This window comes from Colossoma macropomum, unplaced genomic scaffold (genome assembly GCF_904425465.1).
Source record: "Colossoma macropomum unplaced genomic scaffold, Colossoma_macropomum, whole genome shotgun sequence".
NCBI lineage: Eukaryota > Metazoa > Chordata > Actinopteri > Characiformes > Serrasalmidae > Colossoma > Colossoma macropomum.
In genome coordinates this window covers 10,001-31,242 of record NW_023495088.1, presented here as the reverse complement: position 1 = coordinate 31,242, position 21,242 = coordinate 10,001, and the positions used below count along the sequence as shown (strand labels likewise).

Here is a 21,242-nt window from a genome sequence, read left to right as displayed (position 1 = left end):
CACTAATTTATTAATAATTTTGTTTTTCAGGCAGCACATAACTTCTATGTGTCAATGGTGTTATGTGTTTTAATGGCTGAGTATTAAAATGAATTAATTTTGTCAAAATAATGCCGTATATCATTTTTATTACTGCTTTTAAATAGTTGCACAATGTTACCTGACCACCAATGAGTCAGCCAATTCACAAAATCCTCAGTTTTAACCAGAATGTAAAAAGGAGAGCTTAATTCCAAACATATTTTAAGTCACTGGTGTTGTATGAATATGGTGTAACCCCAGTGATGGTGACACCAGTGACTTAAAATATGTTTGGAATTAAGCTCTCCTTTTTGCATATATGATAAGAGATGTTAATGGACATATTAAGATTATTCAGTTTTGGGATTTAAAAATGTATCCACCTGAATTCCCTCTTCAAATGGAGAATAACCCATATGGGCCATTTAAAGCGATAGTTTAGTAAATACATTTACCCAACAGACCACTTATCCCAAATGTAGTCAATCAGTCAAGCGTGCTTCTTTTGTCCATTTTATAGACAAAAGTATGTCATACCGTGTCAGAAACCACATAAACAAGTCTACTTAAGATTAGATAACAACTTGACACCTAATCGTGATTTAGGTATGCAGTTTTCACAATGCTGATTGGTGGGGTTCAAGCTCCTATGACCTCTTAGCTATATGAGCCTTGAAGCTACAGCACAAAAGCAAACAAGCAAACTCCAGACACCAAACACGTCTTGGCTGACTGACTACGTTTGGTGTATGTGGGAAAACAGCACACATTTGATTCTTCAACAATCTAACATGTTAAACTCCAAGGGGGAACCACAGCTGGTGGGTTATAAAGTGCAGCAGTCAGGCTGGAACATTCAGAGCTACTGTTGGAGTGGCTGTTTCAGCACCGCCTCATTTGGACTTTCAAGTTGGTGTGACTCACCTCACCCCCCGCACAGACGCTGCACTGAAATTCCACTCATGGATGCCCTTATTCTGAGGGAGAGAGAGAGAGAGAGAGAGAGAAAGGGAGAGAGAGAGAGAGAGAGAGAGAGAGAGAGAGAGAGAGAAAGGGAGAGAGAGACACTGCTGTGATAATGTACAAAGACGTTTTAACATGTTAAAACTTATTCACAGTATGTTGATCTGTGTGTGTGAGAGAGGGAGAGAGAGAATGAGAGACTTTCTTAATTACATAAATATATTTAATAATTAACTTTTTTCTCTCTTATTATATACTGTAATATATATAATGTATATAATATGCAGACACATATCATATAGGTTTTGTTTTATTATTATATATACTTTTATATTATTAAATGATAATTAACACTTTCTCTTCTTGAATGTTGTATTGTTATATGTCAATCTTAGTTTTGTATTTTTGTTTTTTTATTTACTTTTAATACACAGATAATTGTTGCAGTTCTTTGACAATGCAGGTGTAAATTTGTCATGTCAATAAAAACTTGAACAAACTTGAACTGATCAGAGAGAGAAAGAGAGAGAAACAGACATATAGCGATAGTGAGAAAGAAGCAAGAGAGAAATAGAAAACAGTGATATGAGGAAGAGGAAGAAGAGGAAGAAAACAGAGACAGACAAAGAGAGAGAGAGAAGAAAGAGGGAGAGAGAGAGAGAGAGAGAGAGAGAGAGAGAGAAAGACAGAAAACTAGAGAGAAACAGAGAGAGAAACTGTGAGACAGTGACAGAGAGAGAAAGAAATTAAGTGAGAAATAGAGAGGTAGAGAGACATAGAAATGGATAGATAGAGAGGGATGGCAATAACTAGAGAGAGGAAAAGGAAGAGAGTGATAAAGAGAAACAGAGGGACAGCGATAGACAGAGAAACAGAGAGAAATAGAGCAAGACAGAGGCAGCGACAGAAAAAGAGAGGAAACAGAGGAAAAGAGAAAGCCATAGAGAGAGAAAAAGAGAGAGACAGCAGTTGAGAAAGACAGTAAAAGAGACACAGCAGCTGAGAGAGAGTGAGAAAGAGAGATAAGAATGAAAGAGCAAAAGAGAGACAGGAAAAGAGAGAAGATAGCAATTGAGAGAGAGAGAGAGAGAGAGAGAGAGAGAGAGAGAGATAGAGAGACAGAGAGAAAGCAACAAAGAGAAAAAAGAACTTAAGTGAGAAATAGAGAGGTAGAGAGAAACAGAAAGATAGAGAGAGAAGGCGAGAGAGAAAGATGGCAATAGTGAGAGAGGAAAAGAGACTGATAGAGAGAAATAGAGAGACAGCAATAGAGAGAGACACAAAGGGAGATACAGCAAGATAGAGATAGCAACAAGAAGAGAGAGAAAAAAGGAAAAGAAAGCAATAGAGTGAGAGAAAAAGAGAGACAGCAGTTAAAAAAGAGAGGAAATAAGAGAGACAACAGCTAAGAGAGTGTGAGAGAGCAGAAGAAAGACAGCAACAGAGAGACAGGAAAACAGAGAGGGATAGCAATTAGAGAGATAGAGAGAGAGAGAGAGAGAGAGAGAGAGAGAGAGACAGAAATACAGAGAGGGAGACTGATCAAGACAGAGAATCAGAGAAACAGAACAAAAGAGAGAGTGACAGAGCAATAGCAATATATAGCAATAGAGAGAGGAAAAGAGATAGAAAAGCAACTGAGAGACACAGTTAGAAAGAGGAAGATAGAAAAAAGTGGGACAGAAAAGCAGAGAGGGAAGGAAAAAAATAGAAGAGAAAGAGATAAAAGGAGAGAAAGAGTTAGTGATAGAGAGAGAAACAGCAAGAGCAGGAGAGAGAGAGAAGGGGACAGAGAAAGAGACAGTGAGATTAACCATGAGAGAGAGAGAGAGAGAGAACAGAAAGAGCGAGAGAGAAAGCACTAACACTATGACTCTTCACACCTAATGAGTCACTAACAGGAAGCAAGAGAAACAGGACATTGATGAGACTGACCGAGGGCCACTGAGTGTCTATTTCCTTCAGACACACACACACACAAACACACACACACACACACACACACACACACTGACACAATTCCAGCACAGTCATATCAGCAGGCAACTGGTCTGACCATTCAGTGATAAATCAGATGGGTGATGTCATACAGGTGTGTACTGCAGCAAACACTCCTGAGCTATGACCATCATCTCACATCGTCTTTGGAGAAACATGCCCGAATGCAGCACCACTAAAAAGTTTGGACCTACTACTCACAAAAGAGTTTCCTTCATTTTTGTGTGTCCAGACTAACTGTGTGTATACTGTGAGTGAATTAATGAATTCTGAATGGGTGACAGAACAAATAAATAAAAGAGTGAGTGAACGAGTAACTGATCGACAGATTGAATGAATATACAAACGGTTGAATGAGTGAGTGAGATAATGAGTGTGTAAACAAGCGAGTAAGTGAATAAGTGACAGGATGGATGAATGAATGAATGAATGAACACTTACTTTGTCATCAGGAGCCACGTGCCAAATGGACAAAGTGTGCTCTTCTGCATCGTTGTTGATTGTCAGGTAAGACGGCTGGTAGACTTTAGTGGGCTCCAGTATCAAAACCTGCCATAATCACAAATATCCAAAGATGAATTTTATCATGATAAACCTGATTATTTATTATTAATAACTTGAAACATTGTCATCAAATCATATTCACACAGTTCATAAATTTATATGTAGTAAAGTTATATGTACAACCCTATTTCCAAAAAAGTTGGGATGCTGTGTAAAATATAAATCAATGTAAATAAAAACAGAATGCAATGATTTGCGAATCACATAGACCCCTATTTTATTCACAATAGAACGGAGAACACATATCAGATGTTGAAAATGAGACATTCTACCATTTCATAAAAAAACATCAGCTCATTTAGAACTTGATAGCAGCAACGCATCTCAAAAAAGTTTGGACAGAGGCAACAAAAGGCTGGAAAAGTAAGTGGTACTAATAAAAAACGGAGGAGCAATTTGCAACTAACTCACATGACTGGGTATAAAAAGACCCTTTTAGAAAGGCAGAGACTCTCAGAAGTAAAGATGGGCAGAGGTTCACTAATCTGCAAAAAACTGTGTTTTGGAACACAGTTGTGGAACAACTTCAGAAAAATGTTACTCAACGTAAAATTGCGAAGACTTTGGATATCCCACCATCTACAGTACATAATATCATCAAAAGATTCAGAGAATCTGGAGAAATCCCTGTACGCAAGGGACAAGGCCAACGGTCAATAATGGATGCTCGTGATCTTCGGGCCCTCAGACGGCACTGCATTGAAAACAGGCATGATTCTGTACTGGAAATCACTGCGTGGGTTCACAAACACTTCCAGAAATCATTGTCTGTGAACGCAGTTCGCTGTGCAATCCACAAATGCATGTTAAAGCTGTATCGTGCAAAGAATAAGCCATATATAAACAGGATCCAGAAACGCCACCGTCTTCTCTGGGCCCAAGCTCATTTAAGATGCACTGAGGCGAAGTGGAAAAGTGTCCTGTGGTCCAATGAATCAAACTTAGAAAATTTTTTTGGAAATGTACATTGCATCCTCCAGGTTAAAGACCTCCCAGCTTGTTATTAGCACACAGTTCGAAAGCCAGCATCCTTGATGGTATGGGGGGGCGCATTAGTGCACATGGCATGGGTGACTTGCACATCTGTGAAGGCACCATTAATGCTGAACAAAATATACAGGCTTTTGCAACGTATGCTCCATCCAGACAGTGTCTCTTTTAGGGAAGGCCTTGTATATTTCAGCAAGACAATGCTAAACCACATACTGCATCCATCACAACTGCATGGCTTTGCAGAAGAAGAGTCCGGGTGCTGAACTGACCTGCCTGCAGTCCAGACCTTTCACCAACAGAAAACTTTTGCTGCATCATGAAAGAAAAATCCCTGTTTACATTCATTTACATTTTACACAGCATCCCAACTTTTTTGGAATTGGGGTTGTATTTATAAAACTTTTAAAAAACTTTACATTTTTTTTTTAAATGCCAGCTTTTGACAAAAGTGCTGTACAATCCAGTAAAACAATTTGAGTTACAGTAGTCGAGATGTGATGTAAGAAGAAACATGAATGACAGTCTCCAAATCATTAAAAGTGAAAGAACAGGTTTTAAGGTAGGAGTGGTTTGGAGCTGAAAGACGCTGCCGTTTTTAAAACAATGCTGATATGTTTTTAAAGTGAATTTTATGCAGTAATGTTCAACAGACAGACACCACCCTTTTGATTATTTCATTTCCAGTTAAAACAGTCCACTGTGAGAAGACAACTCAATGCTGTGGGTCTGAAAGGATATATAGCTGAGAAGAAGTTGCTACTGAAAAGGAAAAATAGACAAAAAAGAAGAACATTTGCACTAAAACACCAAAACTGGACTTCTGAAATGTGAAGTGGTTTTATGGACTGATGAGTCTGAATGTGTTTGGGATTATTTGGATCGTGAGAACCAAAAAATGCAACCAGGTTCTAAGACTGAACTTTGGAGGTGTTTGCAGATTTTCTCCCAAAAAGATTGGTTGATGTAATAAAAGCAAAGTGTGGACACAATAAATATTAAAAATCTATTATATTTAGTTGTTGAGGCTAAATATGTTTTCTGTTTTTTTAGACACTGAAAAATGACTTGTCCGCTTTGTGGTGGACAAGTCAGGGTGGTTCTGACTTTGCACGTGTTGTATATAATACAGTATATATCACAGTATTATTATATGTATGTATTTTGTATATGTGTGAGTGACAGAGTGCATATTCGTACAGGAAAGCGGACAGAAGACACATCCTTTTTAGTGGCCTCCACCATAAAGTCCATCCAGAAGTCCATGAGTTCCTGTTTGGTCCCCGGCGGCTCAGAGGAAGGCTTTTTAAAGTGTTGATAAATTAGAATGGTCTCAACCAATGAGCAGAGGTACCTGAAACACATACATACGTTGGTCTCACTATGCTTGTGAGGCCTCCTGTATTATTGTAGCCAAGTAATACTACACCTACACCTAACCCTAACCTTATTAACTGAAAGGTAATCTTTCTGCTCTCTTAGTTGTCCTCAAAAATAAATTTGTGGTGAAAAAAGCAGATTTTCAAGTAAAAACCAGCAAAAAAGGTACATAATATCATGTTATCTCATTACTGTGAGGACATTCGGTCCACATAGAGTTAGTAAGACAACTACTCATTCAGAGAAAGTCCTAAATCATCAGGAAACATTTCATATTTGCCTTACATAAGCATTACAATAAGCATTAAGATTAGCTCTGTTTGTTTTGAATGGTTGCTCATAGAAATGTATAGCATATCAGGACCAAGCATTTCTGTCTGCTTATCATTGCTTGTGGGTGTGTTCCAGCAGCGCATGCATGCATACGTGTTTGTGTCCTGGACTGCTGACATATATGATCACTGTTGTGACAAAATATCTCTGAAATAGCATCTTTACAGGACTGTGGTAGATCTAGGATGTTTTACCAAATATTGTGTCTAAATGCATATGTGTAGGTAAAAGTACCAGACGGGAGCTTTAAGTTTGAAGAGCTTTTCAGACGCCTGTATGACGCGTGTGTTGTCGCAGGCCAGTATGCTGGCCCCCAGGAAGAATCCCACGTCCCAGTAACTCTGCAGCTTATCCAGACTGCCCTTCTTCCCCAGCAGACTGCTCAGCTTCACACCTACAACACACATACATACAAAATGACCCATATGCATTATATACATGTGAGTATCTACATGTAATAATACTATGCCCCATAAAGTACTGCGAAAAGTCAGGGACCACCCTTCATTTCTTTTATTTGCCAGTCAAAACAGCCATTAAGTTCAAGGTATTCATTTTTCAGGAGATATTTCCTGAAGGGGTTTAGATAAGATAATAATCCACTTACATAAGGAAGAGGAAAGTCAAAAGAAAATAACTGAAAAAAAAAACTTTTTAAAGCTGGAGATCAAATTAGTTTTAAAAAGTCACTATGGGTCACTATGAGTTTGCATATTTTGTTAGCCCCCTTTTACCCTGTTCTTCAATTTTCATGACGCCCACATGTAAGAACATTTATGTAATTAATGTAATTATATGTCATATATGAAATATCAACTATATGAGGTAAAACCCCACAATGGCAAGATGAAAATATGTTAAACATATAAAAAGAAGCATGCACATTGCTGACTACTGCAAACCTACACACTTGGAGTACTACTCTAAGCAGCCATGTCTAGTTCCACACTGCATAATTTACACATTAGTTTCACAACAGATACGATTACACCACAAGAGGCCACATTGTGCCTAATAACAACCCTAACCGTGGTAAAATCACAGTAACACACAGCTTCATGTGATGTATTGATTCTATGATAATATACAGCTGAGTGTGGCTCAGCCTATCGATTTTGGAACTGAAACTGCCTGTTTTATAATGAATAACTTATAGTAATTACTAAATAATAGGTCTTAATATTAACTGCTGAACAATACGCCTGCATTTTTAAGTGGTTAACACCAACTAAACACATACACACCCACACTTACTGAGGACTCAACCTCTTTTTCTTTTCCTGGACTTAACTTCTGTTTACATATTCATCTATTCTTCCCCGTCCCACGTTTAGTTTCTCTCCTTGGCTTTCCAACCTGTGTTTGCGCTTGGAGGCCACGCTAAGCTCCTCAAACACGATGTTTGATATTAGTCATTCCGCTAGCTGATCACCAGCTTCCAAAATGCCGCCTGCTACACTGCTCATGTAAACGAAAGCAGCTTGACACAGAGCAGCATAAAACAGCATCCACACTGCTGCCTGCACTAACCCAACTCCTAAACGCACTGCAGATACATACAGATATGCACTCACGCTGAGGCAGAAGCAGGCTGTCCTGTTCCTCACATTCTGGACACACTCTCAGCATAAATTAAGCACAAGGCACTCTGCTTTTCATTGTTAACACCTTCGTCACTATCACAGACTTTTTTAGGGGGCAATGCTTTGTTCCCAGGGCTCTTAATTTGCCCAGGGAAATTTGTCGGAAAGTGCCCTATGTTTCTAGGGCCCTATATTCCCTCACTGAACCTGTGTTTCAGCCTCATGTTGCCTCAATCTTAATTTCTCAACGTTAAAAATAAGATTAATTGGTAACTCCTTACAGAAACTACATGTCAAAGAAGCTCGAAAGATGGCATACTCATTAGCAGTACAGTAATATTTGCAATTACATGAACTTTAGGGCTTACGCTAGTCGGCGACGTATCCAAAAACAGGCCGAAGTTTCGTTTCATGGAAACTGTGAGAAAGGGTTAAATACAATAGAATGGACTGTTTGTGTCTCTCTTTGTTTGGACTGCATCTTCCTGCATCAGACTGGGCTGTGTTTACCTCCCTCTGATTGGACTTTGTCTAATTTCGACCGATTGCATCTACAGCCTTTGACTGCATGCCTACCTCCATTTCACTGGACCGCAGTCTATTAGTTTGAACTGTGTCACAATCAGGAACAAGCCAGAGAGAAGCCTACAAAAGGAAATGCACCTCTGGCCTGATACACACCCACTTTACGCAGCTCAAAGGAAGAGTCGAACTGGTGGCCGGCAGCCAGCAAAAGCACTGCGTAGTTTATGCCAGAGTGAAGAGTGGGCTCTGATTCAAATCCTCTCCGGAACCTGCAGGGGGTGGAGAAAGGTAGATAGAGAGTTAGAGAGAGAGAAAGGGGAAACAAAGCTGAATGATAATGATGCAAATGTAAATGTTAGGGCTTTAAATCTCTGACCTTAACACTCAATTTTATCATGTTTCTTAAGGAAATGACTCAGTGTATCATGACATTTCAAATGTCATCATGATTTGGTTTATGGGTAGGATTGTTCTTCAGATTACACAAATATAAGCAGTGTTTGAAATACATATTCAGGATATGGAAATCAAGTACCTGTATTCAGTCCAAGTTACATTTTGTAAAGGTGGTATTCAGAGGACAGTTGCTTTTTAAATTTTAAGGAGAATACTTTTAGTTACCAATTAAATTAAACAGCATACAATATTTAAAAGAAACACCATCAATGTTTTTTTTAATTATTAACTCTCAAACATGCTTCTTGAACTTGAATTTGAAAGAGGATTTGAAATCAATGCAATGATCAGTTATTACTCTCAGTGTTACTGGGCTCTGCTAAAGCCTGAGTAGACTGATGAATCAATGTGATGATCAGTTATTGATCTCAGTATTACTGAGCTCTGCTAAAGCCTGAGTAGACTGATGAATCAATGTGATGATCAGTTATTAATCTCAGTGTTACTGAGCTCTGCTAAAGCCTGAGTAGACTGATAAATCAACGTGATGATCAGTTATTAATCTCAGTGTTACTGAGCTCTGCTAAAGCCTGAGTAGACTGATAAATCAATGTGATGATCAGTTATTAATCTCCGTGTTACTGAACTCTTTCTAAGGGGTTGTTCAAACTGAGTCTGAGTGATAAAATAGCATTAGTGTTGTACTGTAAGGCTCAAGAGATTCTGGGAGTGAATCAGGTGGTGAGAAAGAAAAAAAAGTTGAGAATTTTCGGAACCTCTAACCTTTTTAAATGAAAAGCAAACTGTTCAAGAACAGTATTAACAGAATAATTACATGAAGAAAACTGGCAACAAGTAACAGCAAGGAACAGCATGAATTAAGAAAACATGTGCCCTACCAAGATGTATTCAAAATGTATTCTAAATACATCACTTTTTATGTACTATAATGGAACACATTACTGTATACATTTAAAACAGTGCACTCAGTATTCAGCCATCACTAATTTCTCAAAGTATTTGAATATAACTGGATGAACTAGTGTTGGTAACTATTTAAAATATTTGTGTCAAAATTTTTGTTCCACATCTATTTATAAAATGCCAAATAAACACATTCCACCAGACCAGCACTAGACCAGCAAAAACCAGCTTAGACCAGCATGTAATTCATGCTGCTCTGTGCTGTTTTCTTCACTGTGGCGTGGCCAGCACTGGCTGTTTTGTTACCCCTACCTACCCTCCCCACCAAATTCAGCTCCTTTTCCACTGTTCCTGAAAAAACAGAACAGACCAACATGCACTCCATGCTGGCCTACGCTGGTCTGAGCAACACACTTAGAAAAAGATGGTTCTTCAAGGGTTCTTTAATAAAGGCAATGATTCTACTCAGAACAATGACTGAGGCTTAATTTCATGCTTAAATGGTTCTTTGCATGGTGAAACAGCTCTTCAGATTGATGGAGAATGTGCCGTATACGGTACTAAAAAGGGTTCTGCAATTGCTACAATGTCAAGCTTGTAACAATAGAAGAACCCTTTTTGGTGCTCTATAGAACTATTTTCAAAAAAGTTCTAGATAGAACCATGTACAACATATTTTTCACCAATCTGAAAAACCATTTCACCTCGCAAAAAAACATTCAAGCATAGATTATAGATTTCGTGGTTCTAAACAGAACCACTGTCTTTACTAAAGCACCCTTGAAGAAAAGTTTTTTTTAAGTGTGCAGTTTATGCTGGTCTAGTGCTGCTCAGTTACTCGACGTTCCGCTCTCAGACATGAGCTTCTAACCTCACAATGAGTGTAATTTTAATTTTAACATCACTTAGCTAGAACCGAGCCTGTACTGTGGTGTGTGGCACTTCAGGTCAACTAACTGAGCTATAATTAGCTTAGCTAACATGCTACGGCTCCAGACACCACAATGATTTTGGCTTTCCGTCACTCCAACACCAGTCATTCGACTCTTCACCCTCAGGCATGAGTTTATATCATCTACGCGTGTCAGTTAGTTGAAATCGAACCACTGTGTGTGGTACTGTTGGGTTCTTTAGCCGTCTAGCTATGCTAATGTTAGGTTCAACATGTTTAATTGCAGCTTTCTTTAACTCCAAAACTAGTTGCATGACTTCACTCAATATCATCTAAACTTGTGTCAGTGCTGTAGTTAGCCAGAATCGAATCTGTTCTGTGGTGAGCAGAGCTGCTAGCATGCCAGCTAAGCTAACGCTAACCAGGTCCTCTTAGCTAATTAACAGCACTGTAACATTTAGCCATTGCTGTTAGATAGATGGTGTGGCATGTACTGAATGATGGATTGAAAATCATGCACTGTGTTTACTTATTTGGTAACCGTATAAGTGACATTTTTTATTGTGGTAATATTCAGAGATGGTTTGTAGGTATGAAAAAAGTGGATGTCGCCCAACTCTATGAACTTTTTATACAGAACAAACATTCCTATAACAATAACAAATGTCTTTTTTTATTTATATTTAATAAATAGGCCAATAATTCTATTTTAAATGACTGCAGACTCTATTGAAAGTACTTTTATTCAGATTGATGCACCACTATGTATTTTTCCCCCATACTGCACAAAGATGTAAATACAAATTTTCCTTTTCTCAACAACTCTTTCAAAACTATCAGAATGGGACTGTCATGGCCAGTTACTATGACTCTCTGTGGTCAACTGGAATGTTGTAAAAGCAAACCGTAGGTGTGCTCACCACTGTATGCTGCTGTCTCTGCTCTCAGTGTCAGCGAAGTGCGAGTCCAGGAACATGTCCTTATAGATCCGTCCCACCAGACAGTAAATATCAGAGGCTACCTGCTCCTCGCTCTCCACCAGCGGCAGCATGATGTCCAGAGCCTTCTGTCGGTCACCTGGCTGATTCCTCCTGCAGAGAGAGAGAGACAGAGAGAGAGAAGTGAAACAGAGACAAAAGGAGAGTGAGAAAAACAGATAAGAAGATAGGGAGAGAAAGAAAGAAAGAAAGAAGAAAGGCAAAATATTTGTTCCATTTTGAAAACAAAAAAATCCAGTGTTTCATCTATCAAAGTTTCTTTCTTTCCCCTCAAGTGTTACATTTCTTCATGTTACACTGACCCAAACTGACCCTTACACAGGTCAGGGTTGACTCTAAGGTAAAGTGTGACGGAGTCCTGAGAACTGTGGGCTCCTCATACACACACAGAGCAGCCGTGCTGAATCATGTGGTTTTCAGCCAAAGAGACAGAGTGATGTCATCTGTCACTTATTCCAAACCTGCTGATCTGATACAAGCCTAAAGAATGAACACAATGTACTCCAGTCTTCAGCACAGAGAAAACAACAGAGAGGGAGGAAGGGAGGGAGGGAGACAGACAGAGAGAGAGAGAGAGAGAGAGAGAGAGAGAGAGAGCAGAGAAAGAAGACTGTGAGAGCGGTGCGGTCAAGACAGAGCTGCACTTCCTCTTTCACTGTGAAAAATCCAAACTAACTCAAGAAACTTAGTATTATTTAATATATATTGACTTGTTTTATTTATTTACTTCATTTATATCATTAATTCTATAATTGTTATTAATTCTGTAAAGTATGTTCAGAAGTTTACATGCTCTGGAAACACTGTACTTTAGACAATCATGCCAATAAAGCTACTTTGAATTGAGAGAGAGAGCGAGAGACAGAGAGAGGGAAAGAATGTGTGTGTGTTTGTGTGTGAGAGTGAGAGAGAAAGAGAGGGAGAGAGAGAGAGAGAGAGAGAGAGAGAGAGAGGGAAAGAATGTGTGTGTGTTTGTGTGTGAGAGGGAGAGAGAAAGAGAGAGAGAGATCAGGCAGCCTAAGGATCAGGCTGCTGGATTAGAGTGCTGTTTGCTTTTGTAAGATTAACCCAATTACTTCATGAAATCTTTCTCTCTCCTACTTGTTGCAACTTTGTTCTTATTGTGCCTACAGACTAGGCCTTGATAAAACCCTATAGCCTCTATAAAGGTCCACAGACATACATACAGTACTGTGCACAAGTTCAGAGGTCAGCCTCCATTTAATTTCCAGTAAGAACAGGCAGAAAGTGTAGTGTTGTATATCGGATACTGTGCCAAAACTGGCACTTAAACGCAATTTCGGTATCAGTGATGGGATACCGATACATACCGATACCACGAAGCAATTTCTTGCAGCCCGTCACTTCAACCATGCCAGAAAAAACAAAAAAAAGGGAAAAGTGGTATTGGTGCATCTCTAATTAAGTACAAGTTATTCATTTTCAGGAGAGATTTCTGAATAGGTTAGATATGAAATAATCCATTCGCATAAGAAAGGGAAACACAAAGGAAGTGAAAAACACAGACTTTTTAAAACTAAAGTTCTTAAATTTATTAAAAGACACAGAGAAAAAGGGACTCCTAACAACCTGGTGGACCACCAAAACTGCTTCAGATCTGAAAACATCCACAGGTGTATCTGTCCATCCTTCCACTGTGGGAAGACAACAAGAAAATTTGCAGAGCCGCTGTTCTCAAAACTGACCACGCTAGAGTCTAGACCTCAACTTCACCTAATGTGTTTGGGATTGTTGGATGCAACCAACTTCCGAGACTGAACTTTGGGGGTGTGGAAAAGTATCCTTACAGATTTTTTTTTACAGACGTTAAAACAACTGAAAGCAAGTCCAGCCAATGAACGAATAACAGTGACAGGCGTGAAATGATAGTCACTGGCGAGTGGGTGGGCAGGTGGAGGATAAATATTATTAAAAAAAAGACCAATCAGATGCCCTGAATTACCTGGGGGGCACTGAGTTTAAGCCCAATTAAGCTTATGCATTAAATCACCCATCGCTCCCTAATTGGTAGGGCACTACTGAGGTTTGCCCTGAGGTTGGCTCCACCACTGAGCCCCAACACACCTACAAACACTATAGCTAGTGTAGGTAACTACAGACAATCTAATAGCCTCATTCTAACTAACTCTACTGCTTCATTTGCCACAATAAAACTGCATCAACATAAAACACCATGAGTTTGCACTTTTTTTACATCTCTTCTGATGCACATATGAGTCACTTGATGCTTCTGGCTCAGAGGCAGGACATGATAAAACGTCCCCTGGGCGACAATTACCAGAGAATTTAACGTTCCCGCGAGAGCCCTGCTGAATCCCCCAGCCGTCGAAAAAACATCTCATCATCTACAGCAAACGAGCACAATTAAATCTCTCAACAAAAAAACAGGAAGCTATGTTTCAGCTGTTGATGCTCTAATAGAGGAAACTGCTACTATGTGTTTGGGAAAACACAGGAGCGTCTGAGAAAAGTAAAAAATAGCATTCCCTCGCCAGCCATGAGGGTATTACTATTTAAGATGCATGCCGTGCATCATTATTGTTGAGAGTAAAACACTTTTGTAACACATGCAAATCAAGAAGAAAGCCCATAAACACTAAAAAAAAAATGCATATTTGCATAAGTTTTGCAGATTCACACAGTGTAAGTCTTGCTTAAGTGCCAAAGCAAAACAAAAATTCTCCACACTTGCCTGTTCAGAGCAAAAGCATAGTGGAACTTCACATGGGGATGGGCCACAGGGTCAAACGTGGGGAGCTTTTCTAGAGTTTCCACCAGCTTTATAATTGATTCGTAATCCTGCAAAGAAATAAAGAAACTAATTAACAAACAAATAATTACAGGTTGCACAGAAATTACACATCAGTCCAGCACATATTAGCTTAATCTGGGCTGCAAGTTTATTTTTATTTAATATCATCCTTATGCTTATTGTATAATCTCTGAAAGTGTTGTAGTAACTCTTATTTCATTGTTAAGTTCTGGTTGAAAACACAAAGGTTACACTACCCCCACACAAAAAACTAGACACAAATAAAATCACCCAATAGCACCTGTAAAATCCCACACACACCTAATCCTGTTCAATCTGGAATGGAATGTCTTTTACAAGCTTTAAATGACTGTTTAATCTAGAACAGCTAAAAAATCTTTGTAATGTTTTCTTTTACAGATGCTTAAGTTCTAGGTAAGTGTGAGGTACAAACACCAAAGTACTAGATAATGATGTTAAGTTCCAATGCATTAGTCCAAATAACTTATTTAGTGTATGCACTTGCTACCTTATTACTACAAATCTTTATGAGGTATTACAAAATGTCATATTAACAGCTATAACCTGTTGGATTTCAGTGTAATTACCTTATTACTACAAATCTTTATGAGGTATTGCAAAATGTGATATTAACAGATTTCAGTGTAATTTTATTAAAAACAATCTCAGAACGTACCATCATGTTACCTAAAATAATTATCTAGTACTTCGGAGTTTGTACTTCACACTTACCTGGATACTACCTAGAACTTAGGGGACTGTAAAAGAAAGTGTTACAAAATGTTGGTGTGCACTAGCTAACATAAATTTAAAAATGACATAGTGAGCTAGAATCTAGCCCTATCATAGAAATGTTTTTTTTTTTTCTAAATTTTTCTTTCTACTCAAAAACCCACTTTCTATAGAATATGATGGAACATTTATTAACATCATTCCACAATGGTAATTTTTACTCATGAGGATGTGCAGTGTGTAAAAAGTTACTGATCTGAAAGATTTGGACAGAACTAAATGATGATAATTACTATATTCATAATAGTTCATAATCAAGCTTCACAGTCCCAGCTCCAGTCAACAACATATGGCCTTTTCGTTCTTAAACACTGTTTTAGAAGCAGCAGTATCCTGTCAATTCATATCCAACACATTGCATTATTAATGAAACCCTTCTGCATTATACTCTTAATTCCCTGCACAGCATGTGAGTACTAACAGCAAGGTAAATAATTCAGTCAACCTTTATCATTTGTTGTTGTTGTTATTAATTGATGAGGAATGAGGCAGTGGCGGATACCATGCGGAAGTGTTGATGGAAGGGCAAATCAAGGAAAGATTCAAGTGTAGGCGTCAACATGTGGTCAATGTTTATATATATATATTATTATTATTAGTCCCACAACAGGGAAATTTTACCTCCACATTTAAACCACCCATGCAGTAAAACACCAAACACACACTGGTGAATGCATACATTCATCTTCGTCGACCCAGATGGGACTCGAACCCAATATCCCCAGCTCCGGAGGCTGATCCCTTATCCATTGGGCCACTGAGTCAATATAATAATCGTCTAGTAGCTTACACCAACCAGCCACTTCACTGAGTACACCTATCTACACTCACTGTCCATTTTATCAGCTCTTCTGACCATACAGGTGCACTTTGTAGTTCTACAATTAAAGACTGTAGTCCATCTGTTTCTCTGCATACCATGTTAGCCCCCTTTCACCCTCTCCTTAAATGGTCAGGACCCCAAAATGTGATCACAGGACAGGTATAATTTAGATAGGGGATCATTCTCAACAATGATGTGGTGGTGGCATGTTTGTGTGTGTTGTGCTGGTACAAGTAGATCAGATACAGCAGTGCTGCTGGAGTTCTGAAACACCTCAGTGTCACTACTGGACTGAGACTAGCCCACCAACCAAAAATATCCCTGTGGGCAGTTTCCTGTGACGACTGATAGAGGGCAAGAGGATGATCAACACAATCTGTGCAGCAGATGAGCTACTGTCTCTGACTTTACAGCTACCAACATGGTAGGAGTGGAGAGTGAGTCTGATCCACTTGTACCAGCGCAACATTAACTAACATGGCACCACCGCGTCAGTACTGAGAATGATCCACCACCCAAATAATACCTGCTCTGTGGTGGTCCTGTGTGGGTCCTGACCATTGAAGAACAGGGCAAAAGCAGGCTAATAATGTATGCATAGAAACAGATGAACTACAGTCTGTAATTGAAAAAAATTGTATGACTATTGATTTATAGTGTATAGCAACATTAGCCTCACAGCTCCAGTTTAAAACTAAAGGAGCAAAATTTGGACACCAAACATGTCTTGGCTGATCGACTACATCTGGGGTGAGCGGAAAATTGGGTCAATTAGATTTTTCAACATTCCTTTAACCCTTTTTTAGCTCAAACTGTGACCTTTTCCTTTAAAATTAAACTGTGTCTGCTTTCATTACACTGTTCTACATACTTAAAGGTTTGCACACTTGAAACTGGACTTTGCCTGCTTCCATTAGATTGGACAAGGCCCACCTACAGTAGATTGCAGTTTGCTTGCAAGGCAGTCAGGCTGAGGCAGAGCAGAGCCTGGATAGAAGCTGAGCTCTTCAAACATTTATACTGATGCTCAGAGACGTGAGTCTGGTTCCAATTCAGAGAAGATCAACCCCTCCTCAATTTCCCCGGCTCATTTGGTCAAACCATGATCTGTTCTGCTTTGAGGAGGAAGACTTTGATGGCTGTGTACTTTAAAAGTTATAATTAGAGACGGCACCAATCAGATACCAATTATCAGTATTGGGTCAAATTCAGTAGAAATGCTGGACTGGATAACAGAGAGAAATGAATCTGATCCAGTCCTGGAACACATTTATACTGAAATATCCTACTTTTAGATGCTTGTCTTAAGTGAAGTGCTTCAATTAAAAATAGCTAATTTTACAGCTTTACGGGGTTTTTTAGTATTGGTGTTGATCGATACTCAAGGTTTTAATATCAGTACCGGTCAGTACTATCTTTAGTTGGTCTGCAGTGGTCCACAAGTATGAGCATGCGGGCATTTTGGTGCTCACAATGTATACTCGTCCTGCCCACAGAGTCTGGCCCAAAAATGTATTCTCTTTTATTAAATTGTTTTTATAAAATTAACAAATATCCAGTTATTATAATAAATAAAAAATGTGTAAATCAAATAACAATTGCTTTAGCCATGACAAATGAACATATACATTGTCCTTGAGAGCCTCAAGGCTGATGCTTTAGCATTTGATAGAAAGGAGTTGCTAATTAGCCTGGTACATTTAACTTGCTTAACTACTAAGTGGAACCAATAACAATGTGGGCTAAAAGCACTATGCTCAATGATTATGTCCGAAAATGCCTGGCAAATACGCATGGCAGACCACAGTAAACACTGACCTACATGCACCTCATCCTTCCATAAGACATGCCTATTATAAAAATATCGTAAAGCATTGTTTAGAATTTAGAACTGCTGGAGTGCTGTAGTTCAACAACACTGTCAAGTGAAATCTCTTCTCCAGGACTGAAATATGTGTAAGTGAGCAAATGCTTACTCTCCCAGAGCCAGTTTCAGCCTGTAGACTCCTGTACCATTCAACATTCATGTAAATGGCAGATTGGCTCTTTTGAGACATCAGCAGAGAAAGTCCAGAACGGCTATGCTGTTATAAAATCATTACACATGCTCTTAAGAAAATGTTGCCATGGTGAATGCACTTTTTTGAAAGACAATGCAAGCCGAATACAATGTAAGAACATTATGAATAGGCTGCTTTCAGCCCCCTTACATCTCCTGCGGTATATACGGTTCTTGTTACACTTCCTTTAATTACTTGTCTCGTAGTTCATTGAAACTGGTGGAGAGAGAGAGTTTTGAAAGTATAGATCCTAACCTTCCCCATCTGTGTTTGTACGTAGCTAAAGAGATGTTGTTTTGGGTTTGCATATAGTCTTGTTTTGCAGAATGACCACTTTGTTACTTTTTGCCATGTTAGTGTCTCTGTTTGACATTGGAACAAGCATAAAAACCCAAACTTGTAAATGTAATTCATTTTGTAACTATGTAACGAATTTTGTTGGCTTAGTTTACAGGATATAGATGAAGTCTACTCTTGGAGTAAACTGCAATACCCATGGTGAACCACTACTACAAATTCCTTTTTAGTCCAGGCTTAAGCCCTATTCGAGCTGGATTAGTTTGTAATTTGTGCATGATTTGACTGGTCATTTAGTACGGGATAAGGGTTCTCTGTAATTTCCCCAAGTTACCCCAAATAGCCCGGATCGCAACATTACCACGCAGACGTTTACATCAGCATTACAATAACAACACGTTGTGCAGCTAAATGATATATAGACTAGCATTAGGATAGTACAGTGGGCTTATTCAACTTAACAAATGCCAGCCAATGAGACATAAAATGCATTGCCTTGCAAGAGCGGCTTTCAAGTTCATTTTTCTTCTCCACATAATTCGTCCATCAACAAAAGTGCAGTGGATTTCAACAGTCTTGTCAAACTGAGCTCCGGTTTAGCTGTTAGACTTGTCTTTAGTTCACAAAAAATGAAAATAAAGGGAGGCACCTTTCCTACCCCGCTTCTTTTTCGCCAGCTTCAGCAGCTGGCAAATAAAAAAGTACAAAGCTGAATTTTCCCGTTCCACCTTAAATAGTGCAGAAGTTGCAAATTCTGGCACCTCAGGTGCCTCAGTAACTGCTGTACTGTTTAAGGTGGAATGAGAAAATTTGAAGATAAGCTGGTGAATAGGAAGCCAACTTCGGCCTTGTCCGTTTTCTATTACCCGGTTTTTCTATTTACCCTGTTACTGAAGGAGCTCTGAGTTTGGCGAATTATATAGGAAGTAGTTCACTCTTGAATTATTACTTAGCACACTTGTAAAAACTACTGCCATGTCAGATTTGTACTGGATTAAAATCACAGATCTTATCAGTAATTACTCAAATTACAGTATGTCCTTGGTATAGTGGGGCATATAGGGCAAAACTCCTACCTTCGCCTACCTGTGTAAAAATGATCAAATTGTAAGTCGCTCTGGATAAGAGCGTCTGCCAAACGCTGTAAATGTAAATGTCCTCATGTAATACTAATCTAGCTCAAATAGGGCTTTAAGCGTAATCTTATGGCCCATAATGACGTAAAGAAAAATAAATTCACTACCAATCAAAAGTCTGAGTTTTGATCACAAAAGGGGGGCAATGCCACAGCAATCCTACCACAAACTTAAAGAAAAGCTATGGTATTCAAACTGCATCGAACAGCTGCTGTAGTGAAACTGTATTTAACAATATGCATGCAGCATCGCTATGGCAATGAGGAAAAACTGCATGCACATATCCACTTCAGGGTTGCCAGATTCGTGGTTTTCCCACCAAACTGGGCTAGTTTGAAAGGGCAGTTGCAAGAAGACATTACATTTTTTTCTGGGCTGCTTTCGAAATGTACCACAACAGCTGAATAAACTGAAATAAATAAACTGAACTGAATCAGTCTAGAAAAACTTGCTTTGCCCACATCTCAGTTGAGACATCGCAACATTGTTACCTGTATATCTCTGTACGACAGGAGCAGATTGATCACGATGTCGGCCGACAGGCACTCCACATTGTCCAATCGCTGCTGGATTCGCCCCAACTCTGCCGCTAGCTCATCCCCTGTGTACAGCTCCCGCGCTTTGCGGATCTCGTTGAGTATCGTCTCCCGGAAGTACTGGCTGCACAGAGACAACACAAACACACCACGTTAACCTCAGTTTTCATTACTTTGGCATTATCTCACCCCAGAGGACTTGCACTCGGTCCTCAAGTACCACCAGCCAGTCCACATTCTGTTCACTTACAGCTGCCAGACAACCGAGCCAGCTTCCACTCTGAATTAAACTGAAAGTACTTCAATGACTTTCTTAACAGAAACACCCAGGATGAAGTATTTGGAGGAAAAAAACAGCACCATACTTGTCATATATACTACTGCAAAAGTTTGGAGACACTTTAATTTTCCCCCCCCCAAAAAAGTAATAATAAATGAGCATGTTTTCTTTGTTGACTGGTAATAACATGATGTAGTGTCCTGCTGCTGGTGGAGGCATGGCCATATACAGCGACCACCATTTTGAGGTGGAATGACAGAGCGATGCAACACATCAAAGATAGAAAAATAGAAATCAAAAAAACAATCAAAAATGACTCACTGCGTCAAATCACACTCAGCCGGTTCACTGATTATAATGGGATTGTTTTGGTTTTGACATTGTCACTAGCTCAGATTGCTTACTGTTATGACACAGTGTCAGTTAACACTTTCTCTACAGGGAACAAACATAAATATGGCATTTTTCGGCAAATGTTAGAGAACAATTTCTATTTCTTTGAAGAGTTCAAAATATTGGGGGGAATAACATAAAATATAAATATTAAATGTGCTGTAACTGTTGCACAGGTCATATTTCATATTTTCCAATAGTTTAAATTCAGTAAATAAATAGTAAGTTGGTACAGTGTAGTGGGTAACACCTCTACCTTCTATGCTGTAGACGGGGGTTCAATCCCCCACTGGGGCAAGCACTCTACACTATACCAATAAGAGTCTTTGGGCAAGACTCCTAACACTACCTTCGCCTACCTGTGTAAAATGATCAAATTGTAAGTCGCTCTGGTTAAGAGCGTCTGTCAAATGCCGTAAATGTAGTAATTATGCATTAGTATGTTCTCTGTATAGGTTGTATTAACTTATTTTCACTTAGAAAATCAACAAAACATAATTCGACCAGGAGTGCCCAAACCTTTGTATGTGGCTTGTTGGACAACTCAAGTTTCATCAAATTGCT

The 21,242-nt window shown here is 39.0% G+C and overlaps 1 protein-coding gene across 1 annotated transcript in view; it reads right to left on the bottom strand.

Moving 5' to 3' along the window:
- LOC118800999 (mitogen-activated protein kinase kinase kinase 5-like) overlaps positions 1 to 21,242 on the bottom strand; it is a 68,389-nt gene that overhangs the window by 39,538 nt on the left and 7,609 nt on the right. Inside the window, exons 5-12 of the mRNA XM_036561170.1 lie at positions 19,961 to 20,149; positions 14,281 to 14,387; positions 11,490 to 11,660; positions 8,514 to 8,626; positions 6,484 to 6,643; positions 5,737 to 5,890; positions 3,424 to 3,531; positions 946 to 998 (exon numbers count right to left, since the gene is read on the bottom strand). Coding sequence (XP_036417063.1) covers positions 946 to 998; positions 3,424 to 3,531; positions 5,737 to 5,890; positions 6,484 to 6,643; positions 8,514 to 8,626; positions 11,490 to 11,660; positions 14,281 to 14,387; positions 19,961 to 20,149 — 1,055 coding nt within the window. The remainder of the gene's footprint in view (positions 1 to 945; positions 999 to 3,423; positions 3,532 to 5,736; positions 5,891 to 6,483; positions 6,644 to 8,513; positions 8,627 to 11,489; positions 11,661 to 14,280; positions 14,388 to 19,960; positions 20,150 to 21,242) is intronic.